This window comes from Panthera pardus, unplaced genomic scaffold (assembly GCF_024362965.1).
Source record: "Panthera pardus isolate Hobbes unplaced genomic scaffold, ASM2436296v1 HiC_scaffold_17, whole genome shotgun sequence".
NCBI lineage: Eukaryota > Metazoa > Chordata > Mammalia > Carnivora > Felidae > Panthera > Panthera pardus.
In genome coordinates, this window is record NW_026526732.1 from 142,188,050 (window position 1) to 142,209,279 (window position 21,230).

A 21,230-nucleotide genomic window follows, 5' to 3' on the forward strand; every position below is an offset into this window, starting at 1 on the left:
TGATGTTGAGCATGTTTTCGTGTGTCTGTTGGCCATCTGTATGTCTTCTTTGGAAAAATGTCTATTCATGTCTTCTGCCTATTTTTTTAAGCACCGGGTGGTATATGGAAGTAAGGAATCACTACATTGTACACCTGTCGCTAGTATTACACTGTAGGTTAATTAACTTGAATTTAAATAAAAGCTTTTTAAAAAAATAAATAAGTCAACCAGGGAGGGTTAACAGGGTTGTGGAGCATCACTGAGGTCCCAGCTGAGGTGGAGTGCATTAATCTTTAATGAAACTAATAAAAAGAAAACTTTTGTATTACTTTCTCTGGCAATGTGGTAGCTAGGCATAGAGGCATGGAAATTCAGCTTGGCCAGAGGGCATGTTTTGTAGAAATCAAATGACTCAAATTGAAAGCCATGTATGAAAACTTAATGGAAATTAGTCAAATAATTGCATCATTTCAGATTTCACTTTGTCAATATGTTTCTTTCCCCTTAAATTTTATAGTTAAATCAGATAACTATATATTCATAAAGAAATGGGAACAGTATCCTGTACTTCAAATGTTAACCAACCAAGTAATACCATTAAAATTTCTAAAGTTTCTAGCTCATAGTTGCTTCTCATACATTATGTATTTTTAGGCTGGAAAAACTAATAACCTCCTTTTTGGAAGACCAAGATCCGGAGAGTAGACTAGAGGTTGGCACTGATATGCATAAAATTCATCACTGTTTCCATTATTTAAAGGTAAATTTAAACATTTCCTCTAGTAGAAGCCATTGTCTGCCATGTTGAAACTGCAATACAGTTTGCTAGTTGACCAACTCTTACAACCCTGAAAAGGTTAAGATCCAGCTTCTCATGTCCTGAATGGCATGATCTTCAAACAAAGCTGGGCTTATTGAACTTCTTCAGAGGTCATATCTTACCTGCCAGTGAATAACTTGTAGTTATTTTTCCAGGAATCTCTACCTTGTACACAGAATAATTCCATGTTCAAGAACCATTTCTTTTCAAGATACATCAAGAAAGTTGTGTCCTGCATTTTCCCCAGCAGATTAGATTTATCCATATAAACCCTCAGTTTTTCTCTGCCTTATGTTTTACCCTTTCATGATGACACAGTGGGAATATCATTAACCTTTATTTCTACCTCACTTGTGATTTGGGATTCTTCACTATGATGATAAGCATTTGTTGTGAGTCTTCTATGGGCCAAGCCCTGGGAAAGCAAAATTGAATAAGAAAGGTCACGAAGAGGACATCTATGGAAAGAATAATTATAACACATCATAAGTGCTATTGTTTAAAGTGTAAATCAAATGGTATGGGGTTAAGGAGAAGGAGAAAGAAGTTCAAGAGGAGATAATGTTTGAGTAAGAATTTCCAAGTTTAGGGAAGGAGAGAGATGATAGCAGAGAAGATGAAGGGGAGGGGAGAGAGGCAGGAAGAAGGAGAAGACACATGGAGCTAAGGCAGCTGCATTGGCAGAGACAAGGAGGCATGAAAGGACATTCATGCCTGATTTGTGCAAAGAATTGTCAAAGGGGAAAAGAGTCCAAGAAACTAAGAAATTTGGAAAAGACAGGATGCCTGGGGGGCTCAGTCATTTGAGCGGCCGACTTTGGCTCAGGTCATGACCTCACTGTATGGGTTTGGTCCCCATGTCAGGCTCTGTGCTGGCAGCTCAGAGCCTGGAGCCAGCTTCGGATTCTGTGTCTCCCTCTCTTTCTGCCCCTTTCCCACTCACGCTCTGTCTCTCTCTGTGTCTCAAAACTGAATAAAAGTTAAAAAAAAAAAAAAGAAAGAAAAGAGATACGGACTCTAAGCTCTTATTTCGTCTTACAGAAACTATTGAATGACAAGAAGATCCATGGAAAAAGCACAGTCTCTTCGGAAATCAAAGATCAAGACTGCCAAGAACCATTAAAAGAGGAAGAATATAAAAAGCTACGAGACCTTCTACAGCAGAGGAATAATGAAATCAGTATCCTTTCTGAAGTGATTAGGAACTTACCCTCTACTGGCTTAAAAGAGGAAGTGAGCACAATTCCATGTCTTCCCCTGGCCACATCACCTAGGTCCCCGCCCTGCTTCCGGTTCACACTGCTTCTTTTCATTTAGAAGAGGTCCCTTCCACAAACAAAATGTAGTGGCTAGTGAAAAACACAGTCGTTATAAAAGGAAAAAAAAAAATTACTTTGTTTTTAGCCAGATACATTTACATTATGGGGGAATATTTCAGTTTATTGAAAAGTGTGGTCTTTTTCACACCATCTCTTAACATTAAATTTTGTAGAAAATATATATTTTTGGACTATTCTGCTGTGTTCTTTCTGTTACAGTTCTGAGCCAAAAAGTTAGCGGGTTATCTTTAGCTAACTGACCGGACGCTGGGCTGACCACAGCCTCACCATGGCCCAGAATTTGTGGCTGGTGTGTGGGCGAAACTCAAATGGTGGCTGAAAACTGACAAATGGTATTTAGCTTATGAAGAGCAGAGATTGATTTAAATGTAACTTTTTATTTAAAAGCCAGATCTACTGCTTCGGGTTCTACTTACAGATGTTCCCAAATTTGGAAGTGAGTGAAGGGTGTTCAAGATAGAAACCTTTTTGGCTCTAGGAGGCAGTGTGTTTGGGGTCTGAGAGCAGGGAGCTGCCTCCAGTGGGACTGGGTGGTTACCTCTGAAGAGCCCCTGTTGGGTGGGTTAGACCTCAGGTCTCCGCAGCATTTCTTTGGTATTGTTTCTTGTCTTATCTTTCAAGCTTCTCGTACAAGATTTGACATTGTCGGTACATTTGCAGACTTGAAACATGCATAAGAAGTTATTTTGGTCAGTTCTTACAGACAGGTGTTTTTGTTTGTTCGTTTTTAAAAAGCACCAACGGGTCTTTTAGCTTCAGTCAATGTGAAAAATGCGTGAAAAGAACATACATGAAGGACATCCACTAATAAAGAGGTAAAAGCAGACCACATACAAGGTAGGCACACTGCCTGATTGACCTCAGTCTCTACTTTGAGCTGAGTATTAGCAGACCCCATATGCCTGATCCAAGTGAGTTTTAGCTCCTTTATCAGCCAGCCAGCAACAGTAGGGTCAGCCATGTATTACTCTGCTACACGAGGCCTTGTCTGTGAGCGCTGCCCACAGTCTCACCCTCCATTCCTTTTCTTCCCTCTTACCCCGTCCATCTCCAGGGATGCTCCCAGCCCAGGACTCAGCCTCAGCCCCAGTCCCAGTCTGAGCTCTGCTTCTTTTCCTAGCTTTGGTTGTCTTTAGGATCTGCTCCCGCTAAACACTCCGACCAATTCTTAATCCCCCTCTGGGCTTCTGAATGTGTGTGCCCATAGGAGGGGTGAGGTGAGATAGGACAGCCAGGGAACAGTCTGGGCTTGCACATGTATGTTTACTTAGACAAGAGAGTGACAGAGAGACTTACCTCATCTCCCTGACTGACTGCCAAATCCAGGTACCACTGCTCGTGTGGGGCTGCCCTCGGTCTTTGTTGACCAAGAACAACCTGAGCAGGGTCTCCTCCTTGTGAGACTCATATTCAAAGTGTTGGCATGTAGGAGCCATGGTGAAAAGATCGCTGAACCTGAAGTTCACACCTGGATTGACATCCTCGCTCTTCATGTATTCGCTCTACAGCTATTCCGCAAAACTCTTTCCTACCCCTCAGTAGTAGGACCGTGAAGCCGGCCCTGCCAACCTCACAGTGGTGGCCAAAGCCGGTAAGGTGAGTGACTAGCAGGTGCTTTGAGCACTGTGGTGTTACATGGTGGGAGGTGGGACTCTGTACACGGTGGGCAAACTCAGAAGGAAAAACAGCAGCTCAGATTTACTCATCACAAAGCTTATACTTATCAAACGGCTAATGACCAAGAAAGGCTGCTGAAATTTCAAAGCTTCTCATAGCCAGGTTGGAGGATATTTTCATATCCTGTCTGTAGAACCACCAAGGTGAAGACTGACAGGAGGAATGAGAAAGACCTGGTCTGTAGGAAAAACAGGTGGTAATACTTGAGCTCAGCAAAAGACAGTAATGCAACCAAAATGACAGTGAATGACACTGAACATTCTTCTTGGAAAGGGAGAGAAAATGGTGTCATTTCAGTGACATTATCAGTATGAATAAAGTTCAGACTGCCCTTCACTAAACATGTAACAAACAGCATGTCATTTAGTACCTCGCACAACGAAGGCCCAAGTTCAACGGAATGGGCAGGGGAAGAAGACAAAGGAAAGGTGGGGAAGAAGGAAGGCAGCCAAGAAGATAAATCCGTACTCTGATCTTTATGAAATGTATCTCAGAACACTGTCTGTCTCTGCTTAAATTCTGCCAGGGCCTGCTATACTTAGAATGAACCTCAACTCCTTACTCCGTCCGGATCACAGGGCCCTACGTGATTGTGTGTCTGCCAAGCCCCTGATTTCACATACTATGTCTCTATCCCAAATATGTTAGGCTTTGGTCATAGTGTCCTTCTTGTTGTTCTAACACCACGTTTCTCGTCCTTGGCACTATGGACACTTTGGGCTGTATAAATTTTCTGTTGTGGGGGCTGCTCTGTGCATCGTAGGATGTTTAGAAGCCTCTCTGGCCTCTACCCACTAGACTTCAGAAACAGCACCTGCCCCCCACTGCAGTATGACAACCAACATTGCTTCCAGACACAGCCAAATGTCCATTGGGTGGTAAAACTGCCAAGGCCCTTCTCCTTAGGGTTTAGCACTAGCCAGTAACTCTGCTGAGATACTCTTCCTCCAGCCACTGCTTCCTGTCATTCAGATCTCAGCCTAAATGTCATTAGAGAAGTCCTTTGTGAGCACCCAATGTAGAGTAGCCACTCAGTCATTCTTGACCTGTTATTTTTTTTTAATGTTTATTTATTTTGAGAGAGAGAGAGAGAGAGCAAGCACGAGTGGAGGAGGGGCAGAGAGAGAGGGAGAGAGAATCCCAAGCAGGCTGCACACTGTCAGCCCAGAGCCCAATGCAAGGGCTCCATCCCACAAACCATGAGGTCGTGACCTGAGCTGAAATCAAGAGTTGGTCGCTTAACCAACTGAGCCACCTGGCAGCCCTCTTGACCTTTTAAAAATTAGTTATCCAGCCCTTTCATTCTCTAATGTTTGGTACATGTGCGTGAAATCTGTCTTTCCCCAGTAGGACATCTGCTTTGTGAGAGCAAGAAGCCAATATACCTTTTCATTGTTCCATCCCTATGCCTAGAACAGTGCTTGGCACATAGTACAAGCTCCACTGAATACCATTGAAGGAGTGAGTGACTGGATGTTGCCACTGCAGCGTGTGAACCAGTGGAAGCCCCTGATGCTCTTGGTAATCAATTCCGTATGAAAAGGAGTGGAAGATGTGGGCAGATCCCTGTTCTTCTCTGCTAGGACAAGGCCCAGATACCACCTCTGGTAAGGGCATGGTTTTTTGAGGCAAAGAAGAAGCCATATCAAGGACTGTGAGAGAAAAAGTGATTGCACTTCCAGAAATCTCCCAAGAAGTTGGAGTCAAAGCTGAGGAGGAAAATGGAGTCTGAGCAGGCGTCTGAGTAGCAGTCTTCTCTCCCCACCACGTCCATATTTCCTCACTCCTATTTTAGTGAAGCCATCTCTGGGGATGGCGGAGTTCTGAGGTTCTCAAGTGGTGGCCGAGATTCTTCAGAGTTCTCAGCATCTTGAGCCCGAAAGAATAGCAAAGTGGGGTGGAATGCAGTGATGTTATCAGTGTACCTAGTATATTGAAATGGCCTGCAAGAGGGGCATTTTAAAGTAATGTATCTGTAATAAGAATTCATCTCTTTTCAGTTGCATTTGGGACCAAGATTTAGGGATTTTTTTAAGTGACTTCAAGTCCCATTTGAATCTATGCTATGCAAACATGTGTTGAATGTGGGGGTGCTCTGGCCACCAGAACCGATTTGGCTGGTCTGCCAGCTGGGCGGACTCTGGTGTTCTCCCTCTCTGCTCCTGCTGCCTCCTGAGCAGTTTCCTGGATTCAGGTCTTACTTACTCACAGATACATGCATAGCTCCACTGCCTGCTCCTACTAAGTGTTCATTTCTTATAAACCCTTTCATAAAAATTTTAAGTCTTTATATTTTAAACACCTTGGGATTGCTAATTTTTCATATAATGATGCCATATTGACTAGCTTCCTAAACTGTCTGTAACTGGATAAATGACTTCAGGAAGTTGAAGTCTTCCTTTAGTGGTCTCTTTACCATGTGAAAAATAGCAAATATTATTTGGAATATTAACCTCAATTGAGACATTAGTGGTTTCTTTTAGTGTTTATTTATATTTGAGAGAGAGAGAAAGAGACAGAGGGTGAGAGGGGGAGGGGCAGAGAGAGAGAGGGAGACACAAAATCCGAAGCAGTTTCCAGGCTCTGAGTTGTCAGCACAGAACCCCTACATAGGGTTCAGACCCACAAGTGGTGAGATCACGACCTGAGCCAAAGTTGGATGCTTAACCGACTGAGCCACCCAGGTGTCCCAGAAACAGTGTTTTGATCATTGCAACTTAGCACGAGTCACTAAATCCTTAATCAAGTTTCAGATATTCTGGTCAATATGCTAAAGAAGGAAAAGAAGAAAGCTCAGGATGCTCTCCACTCATCTGGCATGGATAGAAGTGAATGTGGACACTCACAGAGTTCACCTTTTCCACCTGGGAACCCAGAAGGTCTGAGGACTTTGCCATCCTCAGCTCCCACACAGGTCCAGGACGTCAACACTTTTGGGTACAGATCCAGTTTGCTCCACAGAAAAACAGGTCAGTTATATTTATTTATAAATATAAATTATATTATGTTAAATACAGAAAACCTAGGCTTAAATGAGAAAACATAGGCTATCATAAATTATATGTCTATAGAAAAAATAAATAAACATGGAAACGGTTATAATTTTATCATGCTGTTCTTCATCATTGTAATTCAATTGCTGTTATTATTACTAATATTTCTCGAGGTTTTAAAGTTGTACCAGCAGCAGCTTCAGCAGCAATAACAAAAATTCCCAGGTTAAGTTTATCCTCAAAAGGAAAAAAAAAAAAACAAAAAACAATCCTGGCATTCCTCATTCTCCATAATGGAATTCAGCATACCATTTTTTAGTTTTAAATATGCAAAGGTGAAGAAATGACAACTTATTTGTTAGAATTATTTTTTATAACTATCACAACTCTTAAATTAAATACTAATTTCCAAAATTGATGACTGAACTTAAAATACGAAGTATGAATTATCAAAGAGTTCAGAGGCAGAAATAGATGGGTCCAAGGCAACAGGAGAAAAGTTAACATTAGAGAAAGGAACACAATCTTTCCTCCACGGGAGGGAAAGAATAAGGACAGATGTTTCATTGCCAATGTGATGACACAGTGTTTGTTTCTAAATCTGAATAAGCTCTTTGTAGCAAAATAATTTAACAATATTATTACAGTCTGCCTTAATGGACAATAAACAAACAAAACTTTGTCAGATAGGATTTCACACAGCTGGATTGACAAGGAAGCACTTCTCCCAACTTGTAGCTTTTGATTGGTATGTCAGGCTTTCTTTAAAAATATTTTTTAATGTTTATTTATTTTTGAGATAGACAGAGCACAAGTGGTGGGGGTGGACAGTGGGGCACGGGCAGAGGGAGACACAGAATCCGAAGCAGGCTCCAGGTCCAAGCTGTCAGCACAGAGCCCGATGCGAGGCTCAAACCCACAAACCATGAGATCATGACCTCAACCGAAGTCAGACACTTAACCGACTGAGCCACCCAGGTGGCCATGATTGGTATGTCAATTCTACAACTACAGAACCATGCTAGAGGCCCAGGCTGGTTTGTGCTATTTTCTCTTTCTATTAGACCAGCAGAGTGCAATGTACCGTTGTGTGATTGATGTCTTTCTCTTGAAAACATTGAGAAATCTGAAACATGGAACATACCAGAACAAAGGGGTGAAAAGCTTCCCCTTTTGGCAATATAGTTTGAAAATCTCTCTATAGGAGTGCCTGGGTGGCTCAGTCAGTCAAGCATATGACTTCGGCTCAGGTCATGATCTCACAGTTTGTGAGTTCGAGCCCCCTGTTGGGCTCTGTGCTGACAGCTCAGAGCCTGGAGTGTATTTCGGATTCTGTGTCCCCCTCTCTCTCTGCCCATACCCTGCTTGTGCTGTCTCTCTGTCTTTCTCTCAAAAAATAAACATTAAACAAAATTAGGAAAAAAAAAAAACCAAGAAAATCTCTGTATAAATGTTTGTTGGGATGGGCGACCTGATATGCATGGTTTTCTAAAGGATTTAGCTTGTTAATAATGAGAGTATGGCGCTCATTAAGAAGGACACATTTTATTTAATAAAGACAAGATCAAGAAGCCTGGAAATATACTTTGTGATATTATATCCCTTTGTCTCTTAATTCTAAATCTCCTTGCTTTGACTATTTATTTAACAACATAGTAGAATAAATTAAAAATCAAAGGAAATCAAAAACGCTATTTTTACCATTTATCATGGTAAATGGCAGGAGGCAAAGAAAGCAATTATTCCTCTCTGTGAATGTTTTCCATACAGCATTCCTATACTCTGCTATTGGTAACAGCTGGTTCAAAAAAAAAGGAGGCCCTCTGCATTGGTGACTTCATTAGTTCATCCATCAATTTATTCATTCCTTTATGCATTCAACATATATTTATTGACTGCACACTTTGTTCTAGGTACTGTGACAATTATTACTATTATGACTATAGCTTACACAGCCCTATATATATGTCAGGTACTCTTCACAGTTGTCTGCTTGAATTAACTCATCTAATCCTTATTCTATAGGTTCTTGTTTTAGCCCCATATTATACAAGAACATACAAGGACAAACCCAACCTCTGATCTCAGAGCACTTAGAAACTGACAGAGAGGAGAGCTTTGAACAATTAATTACAAAAGTGCACCTCTGTATTACTGATGGGGCACATACCAGGGAACCCTGCCTCAAGTTAAGATCAGAAAGATCCAACAGGGGGCATTGGGTGGGAGTGTGGCTGGAAGGAATATCGCAGGCAAAAGGAATTATTTAAATAGCTTTCAGGGCCTTTGTGGTGGAAAGGAGCATTTTGGAAAGTGAAAAGGTCAGGATGGTTGGCATGTGGGGAGTTGAAAAGCTAGGAAGACAGGTTGAGTATCCTGTGCAGAACAGATTGCATGACTAATTAGAAGGCCATTATGGTATAGTAGTCTAGGCCAGAGGATGGAAATAATGAGAGAGAGATGAGGGAATCAGAAGCATTTAGGAGGGAGAGTGGGCAGGGCTTGGTGACTAATGGAGGTAGCAGGTAATGGTGAAGATGGCCCCCAGGTCTGTGGGTGGCTTGTGAGGCTCTTCATGGAGGTAAGGAACAGTGCTCCCCCTGGCCGTGCCACAGTTGGCATTGTTGGTTATAGAGAACAGAGCTTGGCATCTCTGCTGACATGGAAAGTCATGGTCAGTACGAATGTTAGAACTCCATGCTTATGGACCGTTCACTGGCCTTCTCCAAAGACACACACCATTATGCCTGTGCAGAAATGGCCTCAGATATCACTGCCCCACCCTCGCAGTGTGCCAGACCTTTTCTGTTTCTATTTTCTCTTGCCCACACCATCTCCCTTCTCATAATTCTTCTTCCCCACAGCATCTCATAATCTCTCTCCTAACTCATAATTATAGTCAACTTTTTCAGTAACCCTTCTCCTCCCTTGATACTACTATCAAGACAGACTAGTTTTGTTTGGAGAATGAATTAAGTTTACTTGAATAGAAAATCACTGAAAAATAATGGAAATTGTTTGTAAAGTCCAAGTACAAATGAGGTAAAAGAGTTTTGGAGAAAAGCCTTATAGTTTAAAGAGTTTTTGAGTTGTTTTAACTGTCATTGGATGTAGCTCTAGCAATAACTTTAAATAGGAGTAGGTTCACAAATGGATTGATAATGATCTAACCATTTGGAAGAGGGACTGATGGGAGATTGATTTTATTTTTTTGGCAAAACTACAGATAGGATGAAAATTGCTGTGGATGAATCCATGCTGCACAGCAACAGGTAATGGGATAGTTTGTTATAATATTTAAGATCCTAGGAGCTGATTAGGCTTTTATTATTGCATTATTTTATACAAGAACCTGCGTAAACTAAGCCAAATACAAAAAATTAATAAGCATGTGGTTTCGGAAGGATTTCTGCCCTATGTAGGTATGGTCAATTTCTATTAACCATCCTTTGGACTGCTTTTAATGCAGAAAGCAAGTAGATTTGACATCCTCCGCTCGGAGACCATTGTCTCCCCTCTGATGACCCTCCCCCTTGTTCCTTTCACCCCCACTTCATGCCGGAAATAACTTCTTTCAAATTTCTTGTGCTAAAAGAAAATGAAACCAAACTCATGATTCACTAGAGAGCCCTACACAGTCATTGTGCAAGCAGCCTGCCAAGGCAGAGGAAGGAAGGTTAGGGGCTTTGGGGCTTCTTGTTTTTTTGGAAGTTAAATGTCTGTTTTGGTTTCATTGAAGTAATGAGAGGGATTGTTCAGCTCCACATTTTGAAAAGAGTCATATGGTTCTCTTTAAAATAGCAGGAGTTTGATACTTTGGTTTTCTTGTTTGGTTTTGGGGGTTTGTTGTTTTTGTTGTTGTTTATTTTTTTCATGCTCTGACTGTGTGTTCCAGAGGGTCACCTGGAACCAGTGTTCCAAAAGCCCCTGATGACTCACCACATCCTTTAACTGAGATGCTAACAGAACCCACTCATCACAGGTGATGTCACCGGCATTTTAAAAGGTGAACTGAAAGCCAAAGCCACAGCCTGGAGGCTCCAGGCTCTTTTCTCATACTCCTGAGAATTTATTGAATCCCCACTATGTGCACAGAAGGTCCAAGGTTATAGGGGGCACCAGCGGAAACTGAGAAATGGTCTCTACCTCTGGGAGCTCACGTTTAAATAGCGGAGTCTGGCTTGGCACCCAAAAAGCAGAGAATAAAATAACAGGTGCTATAGCAGGAGCTAGAAGAAACACTATGGGAAGGCAAAGGAGAAGGCAGGGACCTTTACAAATAGATTGGGAAAAGCATTACAAAACAAGTGACACAGAAGTTAGGTCTCAAAGGATCAGTAGAATTTGGATAAAGATGGAGGGAAGAACATTCTATTACATTCCACGTTTAAAGAATATTATGAGTAAAGGCTTGGGAACAGGAAGGCAAGTAAAAATATGTAGAGTTGGCAGGGGTACTTGTTTAGCTAGGGCCCTGGAGAGGTACAGGAAGTCCGAAGAAACAAGGCTAGAAAAATGAGTGGGAAGTTGTTGGGATGGCTGCTTCAGAGGGAGGGGGTAGAGGAATAGATGGGAACGTCCCCTTTTAACTTTATATGCTTTCATGTTGTTTTCATTTCTCACATTTAATTTCTTACCCATGTTACGAAAACCCTTGAATACCAAGCTGGGGAATTTTCTTCATCTGGTTGCAGGGAACCAACAAAACAGAGGCGGAATGGTGATAGTTGTGCTCTGGGAAGGCATTTGTGGAAAAAATCTTTAGTGTTTTGAAGACGAGATGCCTGGAGACGTGGTAAATGGTTGAGGAAATAGAATAGTCTGAGTTCGGAGTGATGGAAACAAAGAGGCAAAGAGCATGAAGAGATATAACAGAGGGAGCCTACAGCAGTTCTCCATGGCATAAACAACTCTGGTTCTTGTCCCTCTTATTGGTTTTCCCAGTTCTTCTGGCACTGAGAATGCAGGTACAGGCATCGACAGGAGGACAGGGCAGCCGGTGCTTCTCTGGCATGCTGCTTCAAACCTGGAGTCTGTTCCTTGAGTTTGCTCTACTCATGCTCAAAGGATTGCTCTCTGGACCAAAAGCTACTGTTACAAAGGTTTAATATACCCAAATCATCCATTAAGTTGAAGAGCTCAAAGAGAAATCCATAGAGCAAAACTCACCCATAAAACCAGAGAAAAAGTATAGAGATTAGGTTTTCTAAGATCCTTTCCAACTTGCTTTGTAGTAAGCCTCAGGCACAAATGTTCACCTCTTGCTTTTCAAACCTCTCATGATCCATCTTAGCCTCTCTTTTGGAACTGACCATGCTTTCATCCTTGCATTTCCCTATAAATTCAATTAAAGAGACAGTGAGTAAGTGGATCATTGCCTTCTCTGTAGCTCCATGGCCATCCTCACTTCCGCAGTGCAGAGTATTGAGGCTACTCCGAACACTGCCTCTGAGAAATGCATCTTTGTAACCCTCCTATTCGAAGGGTCCATAGATTAGATGAAATGAATAAATGATGCTCAAAAAAGAGAAAGGGGAGAGAGAGAAGTTGAGAACAGACTCTGCTTTAGGTTTAAAATCAAGCCTTACCCCCATTTCCATTTGTTTTATCTGATAATCTTTATGATTCCACCACTAAGGTCTTCAAACCTAAGAAGTGAACAAACAAGTAGAAGCCAATGTGTTTTCTAAAGGAAGGCAGTGTGGTGCTGGATGGGACTCAACTTCTGACATTTGTTGGATTCAGCAGACACCCATGAGCTCCCATGTGCCTCTATCTATCTATCTACCTATCCATCCATCCATCCATCCATCCATCCATCCATCTTAGAAGTTATCATCTATGAGCATCTCAGGAATTTTTAATCTAGTCAGGGAGCTAAGTAGGTAGCTAGAGCTGTCTTTTAGCATAATGAGAATGCTGAACAAAGGGGCCTGGGTACTTGAGGATTCCACCAAAACTGTAGCCTAGTCAATCACCAATTCCATATTCTTTGGGGAAACAGTATGGTCAGGAAGGGGAACACAGATTCTGAATATGGGGTGGATTCAAAGAACTAGAGGTATCAAAGAGGCAGTGTCCTATTGCCTATGGACATTAAAAATTGCTGAGTTAGATGTATAAAGGAAGACCATGACTCTGGTACCCAAGTACTCAGTGAAAAATGACAAAAGCAGAAGACTGCTGATGACAGTGAGGAGGACAGGGTAGAAGATACAGCCAGGTGGAATGAACCTGAATGGATAAAAGGTTTGCCTATGTTGTATTGTTTGCTTGTGTCTTTATTTTCAGCAGCATGAATGGGTATTGTTCCAGAATCACAGAGACAAGACAGGTAAAATTATGGCCAACAACCTCATTTCCCTACCTCGTTGTAGGAAGAATCTTATTCTGAAATAATGCCATTTTTTTCACCTGGAGTTCAGGGTGAAAGGCTATATTTTTATTCTGTTATGTTCATAAAGTAGATGGGATATTGTCTGCTCAAGAAAATTGATTCTTCTAATAGGAGGGATATCCTCAAATCTCCTTCAAAACTTGCTGGGAGAAGGCACAGCACTCAGGTCTGGTAGAGGACACTAACCAAACAATCACGGAAAACCAGTTGCCCGAAGTGATATACTTACATGTGACAGAAAGTTAGCGATAGTTCTGGGCGTGGGAACCCTTTCTTTTGGCTTTAGGATAAAGGATCCCAAATATGAAGATTGTGTCAGAACACAGGTAATTAATTTTCATTTTATTAAACTTTGCATTCAAAATTAATTTTTCAGTTCATTATTTGGAGCTCAGGTTTCATTCTCTCGCATATGGGTAGGTTAGGTTTCCTGGAAAGCAAAGTCTCAGCCAGGTGTTTATTCGGGAGGGCCCTTGGAACCAACAGTTGTGGAAGTGAGAGGAAGGGTGCAGGACTTAGCAGAGGGAGAGCTGAGCTGTGACGCAGTCCTGACAGAGGCCTCAGGGGCTCTGAAGCTGAGCAGGCCTGTCAGAGTTGTCCCAAGTTGAGGCAACAGAGCAGGGCCTTTCTACCTTCATGACGATTGTTGGATACAGGCCTGCCCCTGAAAGAGGGGTGGCTTTAAATGAGGCAGTTTTCTTGAGCTGAGAAAATTCCAAAGAGGGTTGATAACTGAGGACTTGCTGCTAATGTACTCTTAGCAGCTGGAGGAATAAGTCCTTCATTCTTCTTTTTAACCCTAAATTTTATTTTTGTCACCCCCAATCCCCCACCTCTGGTAACCATCAATCTATTCTCTGTATCTATGGGTTTGTTTTTTTTTTTAGATCCCACATATAAGAGCAATCCTACAGTATTTGTCTTTCTCTGTCTGAATTATGTCATTTAGCATAATGCCCTTGAAGCCCATCCATATTATCACAAGTAGCAAGATTTAATTCTTTTTGTGACTGAATAATATTATCTGTATCTATATCTATATCTGTATCTATATCTATATCTATGTCTATGTATCTGTGTCTACATCTATATCTATAAAAGTATCACATTTTCTTTATCCATTCATAATCAATGGACACAAGGTAATTTCCATATGTTGGCATTGTAAATGATGCCGCAGTAAACATGGGGATGCTTTTCAAGTTAGTGTTTTCCTTTTCTTTCGATCAATACCTGGAAGTAGAATTCCTGGGCCCTATGGTAGTTCTATTTTTAGTTTTTTGAGGAACCTCTATACTATTTTCCACAGTGGCTACACCAATTTACATTGACACCAACAGTGCACAAGGGGTCCCCTTTCTCCACATTCTTGCCAACGCTTGTTACTTCTTGTCTTTTTTTTTAATAGCTATTCTCACAAATGTAAGGGGATATCTCACTGTGCTTTTGATTTGCATTTCCCTAATGATTAAAGATGTCAAGCGTCTTTTCATGTGCCTGTTGGCCCTCTGTGTGTCTTCCTTGGAAAAATGTCTATTCACACATCCCCAAAGGCAAGGGAATTAAAAGCAAAAATGAACTACTGGGACCTTATGAAGATAAAAAGCTTCTGCACAGCAAAGGAAACAACCAACAAAACTAAAAGGCAACCAATGGAATGGGAAAAGATATTTGCAAATGACGTATCGGACAAAGGACTAGTATCCAAAATCTATAAAGAGCTCACCAAACTCCACATCCGAAAAACAAATAACCCAGTGAAGAAATGGGCAGAAAGCATGGATAGACAGTTCTCTAAAGAAGACATCCGGATGGCCAACAGGCACATGAAAAGATGCTCAACGTCACTCCTCATCAGGGAAATAGAAATCAAAACCACACTCAGGTATCACCTCACGCCAGTCAGAGTGGCCAAAATGAACAAATCAGGAGACTATAGATGCTGGAGAGGATGCAGAGAAACGGGAACCCTCTTGCACTGTTGGTGGGAATGCAAATTGGTGCAGCCACTCTGGAAAACAGTGTGGAGGTTCCTCAAAAAATTAAAAATAGACCTACCCTATGACCCAGCAATAGCACTGCTAGGAATTTACCCAAGGGATACAGGAGTACTGATGCATAGGGGCACTTCTACCCCAATGTTTATAGCAGCACTCTCAACAATAGCCAAATTATGGAAAGAGCCTAAATGTCCATCAACTGATGAATGGATAAAGAAATTGTGGTTTATATACACAATGGAGTACTACGTGGCGATGAGAAAGAATGAAATATGGCCCTTTGTAGCAACGTGGATGGAACTGGAGAGTGTTATGCTAAGTGAAATAAGCCATACAGAGAAAGACAGATACCATATGGTTTCACTCTTATGTGGATCCTGAGAAACTTAACAGAAACCCATGGCGGAGAGGAAGGAAAAAAAAAAAAGAGGTTAGAGTGGGAGAGAGCCAAAGCATAAGAGACTCTTAAAAACTGAGAACAAACTGAGGGTTGATGGGGGGTGGGAGGGAGGAGAGGGTGGGTGATGGGTAGTGAGGAGGGCACCTTTTGGGATGAGCACTGGATGTTGTATGGAAACCAATTTGAAAATAAATTTCATATATTGAAAAAAAAAAGAAAAATGTCTATTCAGATCTTCTGCCCATTATTTAAAAAAAATTTTTTTAACATGTATCTATTTTTTGAGAGACAGAGAGAGACAAAGTTCGAGTGGGGGAGGGGCAGAGAGAAGGAAACACAGAATCCAAAGCAGGCTGCAGGCCCTGAGCTGTCAGCACAGAGCCCGACGTGGGGCTCGAACCCACAAACTGCAAGATATGACCTGAGCCAAAGTCGGATGCTTAACCAACTGAGCCACCCAGGAGCCCTACTTCTACCCATTATAAATCAGATTGTTGGGGGTTTTTTGTTGTTTTTTGTTTTTTGCTTTGCTTTGATTTGCTTTGCTTTTAAGCTGTGTGGGTTCTTTATATTTTGGATATTAGCCCCTTGTCGTCAGATATTTGATTTGCAAATATCTTCTCCCATTCAGTAGTTTGCTTTTTCATTTTGCCAATGGTTTCTTTTACTGTGCATAAAAAACTATATCACACCTTTCAGTATGATGTAGTCCCACATGTTTATTTTTGCTTTTGGTGTCAGATTCAAAAATTCTTACTACCTTTGTTTTCTTCTAAGAGTTTATGATTTCAGGTCTTATGTTAAAATCTTTAATCCATTTTGAGTTAGTTTTTGTGTACATTGTAAGATAGTGATCCAGTTCATTCTATTGCATGTGACTGTCCAGTTTTCCCAGCACCATTTGTTGATGTGGAAAATATAGGATATTCTACTAGAGAGACTCTGGGAAGCATGAAAGACTATTCTTAGCTGCAGGAGCAGTGACTCTTATTAATTCATTTAAAAAGCACTGAATTGAATCTATGTACTGACTGTTATGCTAGGTGACTGAGACCCAGTACTTATTGAAGCAGTTATGATCTAGAAGAGGACCTATAGTGCCTCCAGTTTTCCACATCATCTAGAATAGCACAGTACTTCGTGTGTTCTATAAAGCGAATAAACAATTGGTGAAAAAGTAACGTTTTATTGCCAAAGCCTGGGCAAGACTCTGCATGGATGTGTGTGTGTGTGTGTGTGTGCGTGTGTGTGTGTGTTTGTGTGTGAGAGAGAGAGAGAGAGAGAGAGAGAGAGAATGCTTCTGTTCTTCCGTTGCCAGAGTGCAAGGGCATGTGTTCTTGACATCCCGAGTTGGAATGCAGAATATATTTCATCAAGAAAACAATGCTAAAAATAGTGATTCGATCACATAATTCCTATATTTATTCAGCTTTATGGGTCATATTACCATAGAGTGACATTATGAGCTGTAAGTTACATAATTCAGCTAAGGTAACCATTGCACTGGTATTTTGGACATCCTGAAAAACTTATCATCTGTGGTGGATACTATGATGTGCCATCCAGATAACCCTTCAAGAATAAAGGATTCCAAGAATAAAATATCTAGAAACAAATTTAACCAAGGAGGTGAAAGATTTATATGTAGAAAACTGAAGATATTCTGTGTTCATGGACTGAAAGAATCAGTATTGTTAAAATGTCCATACTACTCAAAGCAATCTACAGATTCAATGCAATTCCCATCAAATTTGCTTTGAACATACCCATTGGAATTTTGATGGACCTATAGTGGACATGCACAGAGAGTGCCATACAAATCTTATGACTATCTGTGTATTTGCTTTGAACATACCCATTGGAATTTTGATGGACCTATAGTGGACATGCACAGAGAGTGCCATACAAATCTTATGACTATCTGTGTATTTGCTTTGAACATACCCATTGGAATTTTGATGGACCTATAGTGGACATGCACAGAGAGTGCCATACAAATCTTATGACTATCTGTGTATTTGCTTTGAACATACCCATTGGAATTTTGATGGGAATTGCATTGAATCTGTAGATTGCTTTGAGTAGTATGGACATTTTAACAATACTGATTCTTTCAGTCCATGAACACAGAATATCTTCAGTTTTCTACATATAAATCTTTCACCTCCTTGGTTAAATTTGTTTCTAGATATTTTATTCTTGGAATCCTTTATTCTTGAAGGGTTATCTGGATGGCACATCATAGTATCCACCACAGATGATAAGTTTTCCAGGATGTCCAAAATACCAGTGCAATGGTTACCTTAGCTGAATTATGTAACTTACAGCTCATAATGTCACTCTATGGTAATATGACCCATAAAGCTGAATAAATATAGGAATTATGTGATCGAATCACTATTTTTAGCATTGTTTTCTTGATGAAATATATTCTGCATTCCAACTCGGGATGTCAAGAACACATGCCCTTGCACTCTGGCAACGGAAGAACAGAAGCATTCTCTCTCTCTCTCTCTCTCTCTCTCTCTCACACACAAACACACACACACACACACACACACACACACACACACACATCCATGCAGAGTCTTGCCCAGGCTTTGGCAATAAAACGTTACTTTTTCACCAATTGTTTATTCGCTTTATAGAACACACGAAGTACTGTGCTATTCTAGATGATGTGGAAAATATAGGATATTCTACTAGAGAGACTCTGGGAAGCATGAAAGACTATTCTTAGCTGCAGGAGCAGTGACTCTTATTAATTCATTTAAAAAGCACTGAATTGAATCTATGTACTGACTGTTATGCTAGGTGACTGAGACCCAGTACTTATTGAAGCAGTTATGATCTAGAAGAGGACCTATAGTGGACATGCACAGAGAGTGCCATGGGACATGGATGGGGAATGGTCAACTCCTTCTGGGTAGGTTTAGGAAAACTTGCATGCAGGAAGTGATACTTGAACAAAATCTTCAAAGAGTAATCAAATTTACGTCTGACAAAATAAATAGATGAAGGAAGCAAAAGACAGAGCACCTAGGAAACTTCTCAAGCAATAGCATGGAGATATGGAACATGGAATTTTTGTGATGTTTCAAGTCTTCGGTTTGGCTGGACTATAGCATTTGTGTGGATTGGATAGTATTTCCCAAGAAATAAAGCTAAAGAGGGCCAGACTCATGAGAAGCCTAAAAGCCATGCTTCCTAATTTAGAACTTAATTTTCCTAGCAATTAGGAGCCATTATAACTTTTTAATAGGAGAGTAACATGGTCGGATTTCTGGTAAAAAAAGATCACTGATAAGCAATGTGCCGAGTAACCAGGGACCTGGGGGGGAGGTAGAATGGATGCTGTAGTACTAGTCAAGGTCAGAAATTATGAGAGCTTGGATAAATGAGCCACAGTCAGGATTGAAAAGATTAGAAATATGTTAGGGGTAACTAGGAAGGAGAACTGATTGCAACTGGTTAGGATGGGTGGGGGGTGAATTGACAATCTGGGATGACTCCCAGGTTAGCAAGACTGAATCCATGAAGAGAAGCAGGTCTGGAAGGAGAGTGTATTGGTTTAATTATGGATATACTGAGAATGAATATGATATTGGTGTCTAAGCTAGTAAATATATAGCTTTAGGGCTCAAGGCAAGGGGTTAATTAGGGACAACGATCACTGACTTATAGCCGTGAGAGTGGATTAGGTGGTCCAGTGAAATGGGTAGCAAGGCAAAAGAGGGAAAAAGGACCAGAGGCAGAATGCTTAGGCTCCCCAATATTAGTGGGGTGATCTGGGGCAGAAGGGCCAGCAAAACAAAGCTGTGAAAGGCAAGAGAGAGTCAAGAGTAAGATCTCAGAAGCCCTGCTAAAAGTTGTGTTTTGAGGAGATGGATGCGATTAACAGTATTGGAAGTTGCCGAGTGGTCAGCTTAGGTGAGAATTGCGGAGTCTATCAGATTTGGATGGGAAGTGAACAGTGACTTTTGCCAAAGCAATTTTAAAGAGCGAAGGAGCAGAAAGCTCACTGTACCAGGTTGAAGAGTGGGAGGAGAGGAAGTGAGGCAGAAATAGTCACAGAGATCATGGGAGGTTAAAGAATTTCGAGGCTAGTGTTGTTAAATGGAGTTTCTTTGTGGGTGTTGAAGTCATTAGGATATTGGCAGGAAATGGGGCAGAAAGGAAAACTGTGAGCCAGGAGCCCAAATCTGCTTAGGTAGCTGGGTGGTTTGTTCACTCCTTGAACCAATATATACTTTAAGTTACAGCATCAGAGAGAGTGGGTAGCAGGACCAAAGGGCACAAATCTCAAAGGAGGAAAGGTTTGGGCCTTGATGTTAAAAACGGTGATATTGAAATGGTACTGGTGACTCCGAAGAAAACCACAATGACCCTGGCCCTTCTAGTATTTGCACATAGGAGAGTGAACATCCTCCACTTGAGAGGGCTCCAGATAAGTCAGTATCCTTGAAGGAAAAGTCAGATTTCAGTGAAGAGAAAGAGCTGAAGGGGGTGTTCCAATAAAAATGTTGAGCATGTGGGAGAGCTTAATTAACAGCGAATGTGGGGTCCAGAGAGCAGCATAGGACAGGTTCTCAGGGAGGCCAGCAGTGGAAGGAGGAGTGGGTAGAATGACATGGCAATAGGGCAAGGAAGTAAAGAATAATATGTGAGATGACAGTTGCCTGCAGGGGCTTGCATTTTGTGGGTGGCCAAAGATGATAGGGATAGAAGTCATGGTAGGATTGATTATCCTTGAGGCTACAGGCCTGGTAAGTGTGGCACATTCAGTCTCTTACTGGCTTTTAAATGATATGCTTCTGATGATTTCCTTTGACATGAACTCTCCCTAGATGATGCTTTGGAATGAGAGTGGGGGGAAAGGTCAACCGGCTTCTGGAATGTTCCACTTGCAGTGAAATCACAGGACCCTGTGAGCTTGGGACAAAGGTACAGCATGGAAAAGCTCAAAAAGGGTGCTGGAAATTGTTGGGTAGAGTTTTCCTCACATTGTGGGGAGCAGTTTGTATGTCTCCCACATGCTCTTCTCTTGACAGGGTCCTAGTCGATTCTAACAGTAGCAGCCGCTCTCCTAGTGATGGGGACACTTGATCAGTGGTAGTAGTTTTGTGGCTTTGTAGATATGGGTCATTCCTAAGTCAGATACTTAGAATTTTGGTATTGCGTTTCCTAAATTGTAAGCTCCTATATAAGTCTTCAGTGTTCAGAGGCCTCCTCAGAGCCCCCTCTGGAGGTAACATAGAGACACTAAAGCAAGAGAAATAGAATTGAATCAAGGAGATTTTTTTTTCTGGTCTTTTTGATTTGGGTCAAGAACAGAGCTGAGAATCTTTAAACCTCCTATATGACAAGTTTAACTCTGTCATTTCCCCCTGGCCATCATATAATCAGATTTCACCCTGCGATGAGAGACAACAATTGCACTGAGTTATAGCATTTGCCTTCACCCTGGAGTTTGGGAATCCATCAGCACTTCCTTTTTCAGATATGATATTCTGGGATTTATACCAACAAAGATGAAAATAGTTTCCGTCACTGTGTTCAGTTGGGACTGTATTTTGGAAGGATGATAGATGAACTCTGACTTTATTTGTAGCATAAGACAT

The 21,230-nt window shown here is 41.3% G+C and overlaps 1 protein-coding gene across 3 annotated transcripts in view; it reads left to right on the top strand.

Annotated features, from left to right (window-relative positions):
- KIF6 (kinesin family member 6) overlaps window positions 1-21,230 on the top strand; it is a 385,916-nt gene that overhangs the window by 177,908 nt on the left and 186,778 nt on the right. For all 3 annotated transcript variants that reach the window (XM_019457021.2, XM_019457020.2, XM_053905057.1), the window contains 3 exons: window positions 637-742; window positions 1,844-1,982; window positions 6,573-6,788. In XM_019457021.2, coding sequence (XP_019312566.2) covers window positions 637-742; window positions 1,844-1,982; window positions 6,573-6,788 — 461 coding nt within the window. The remainder of the gene's footprint in view (window positions 1-636; window positions 743-1,843; window positions 1,983-6,572; window positions 6,789-21,230) is intronic.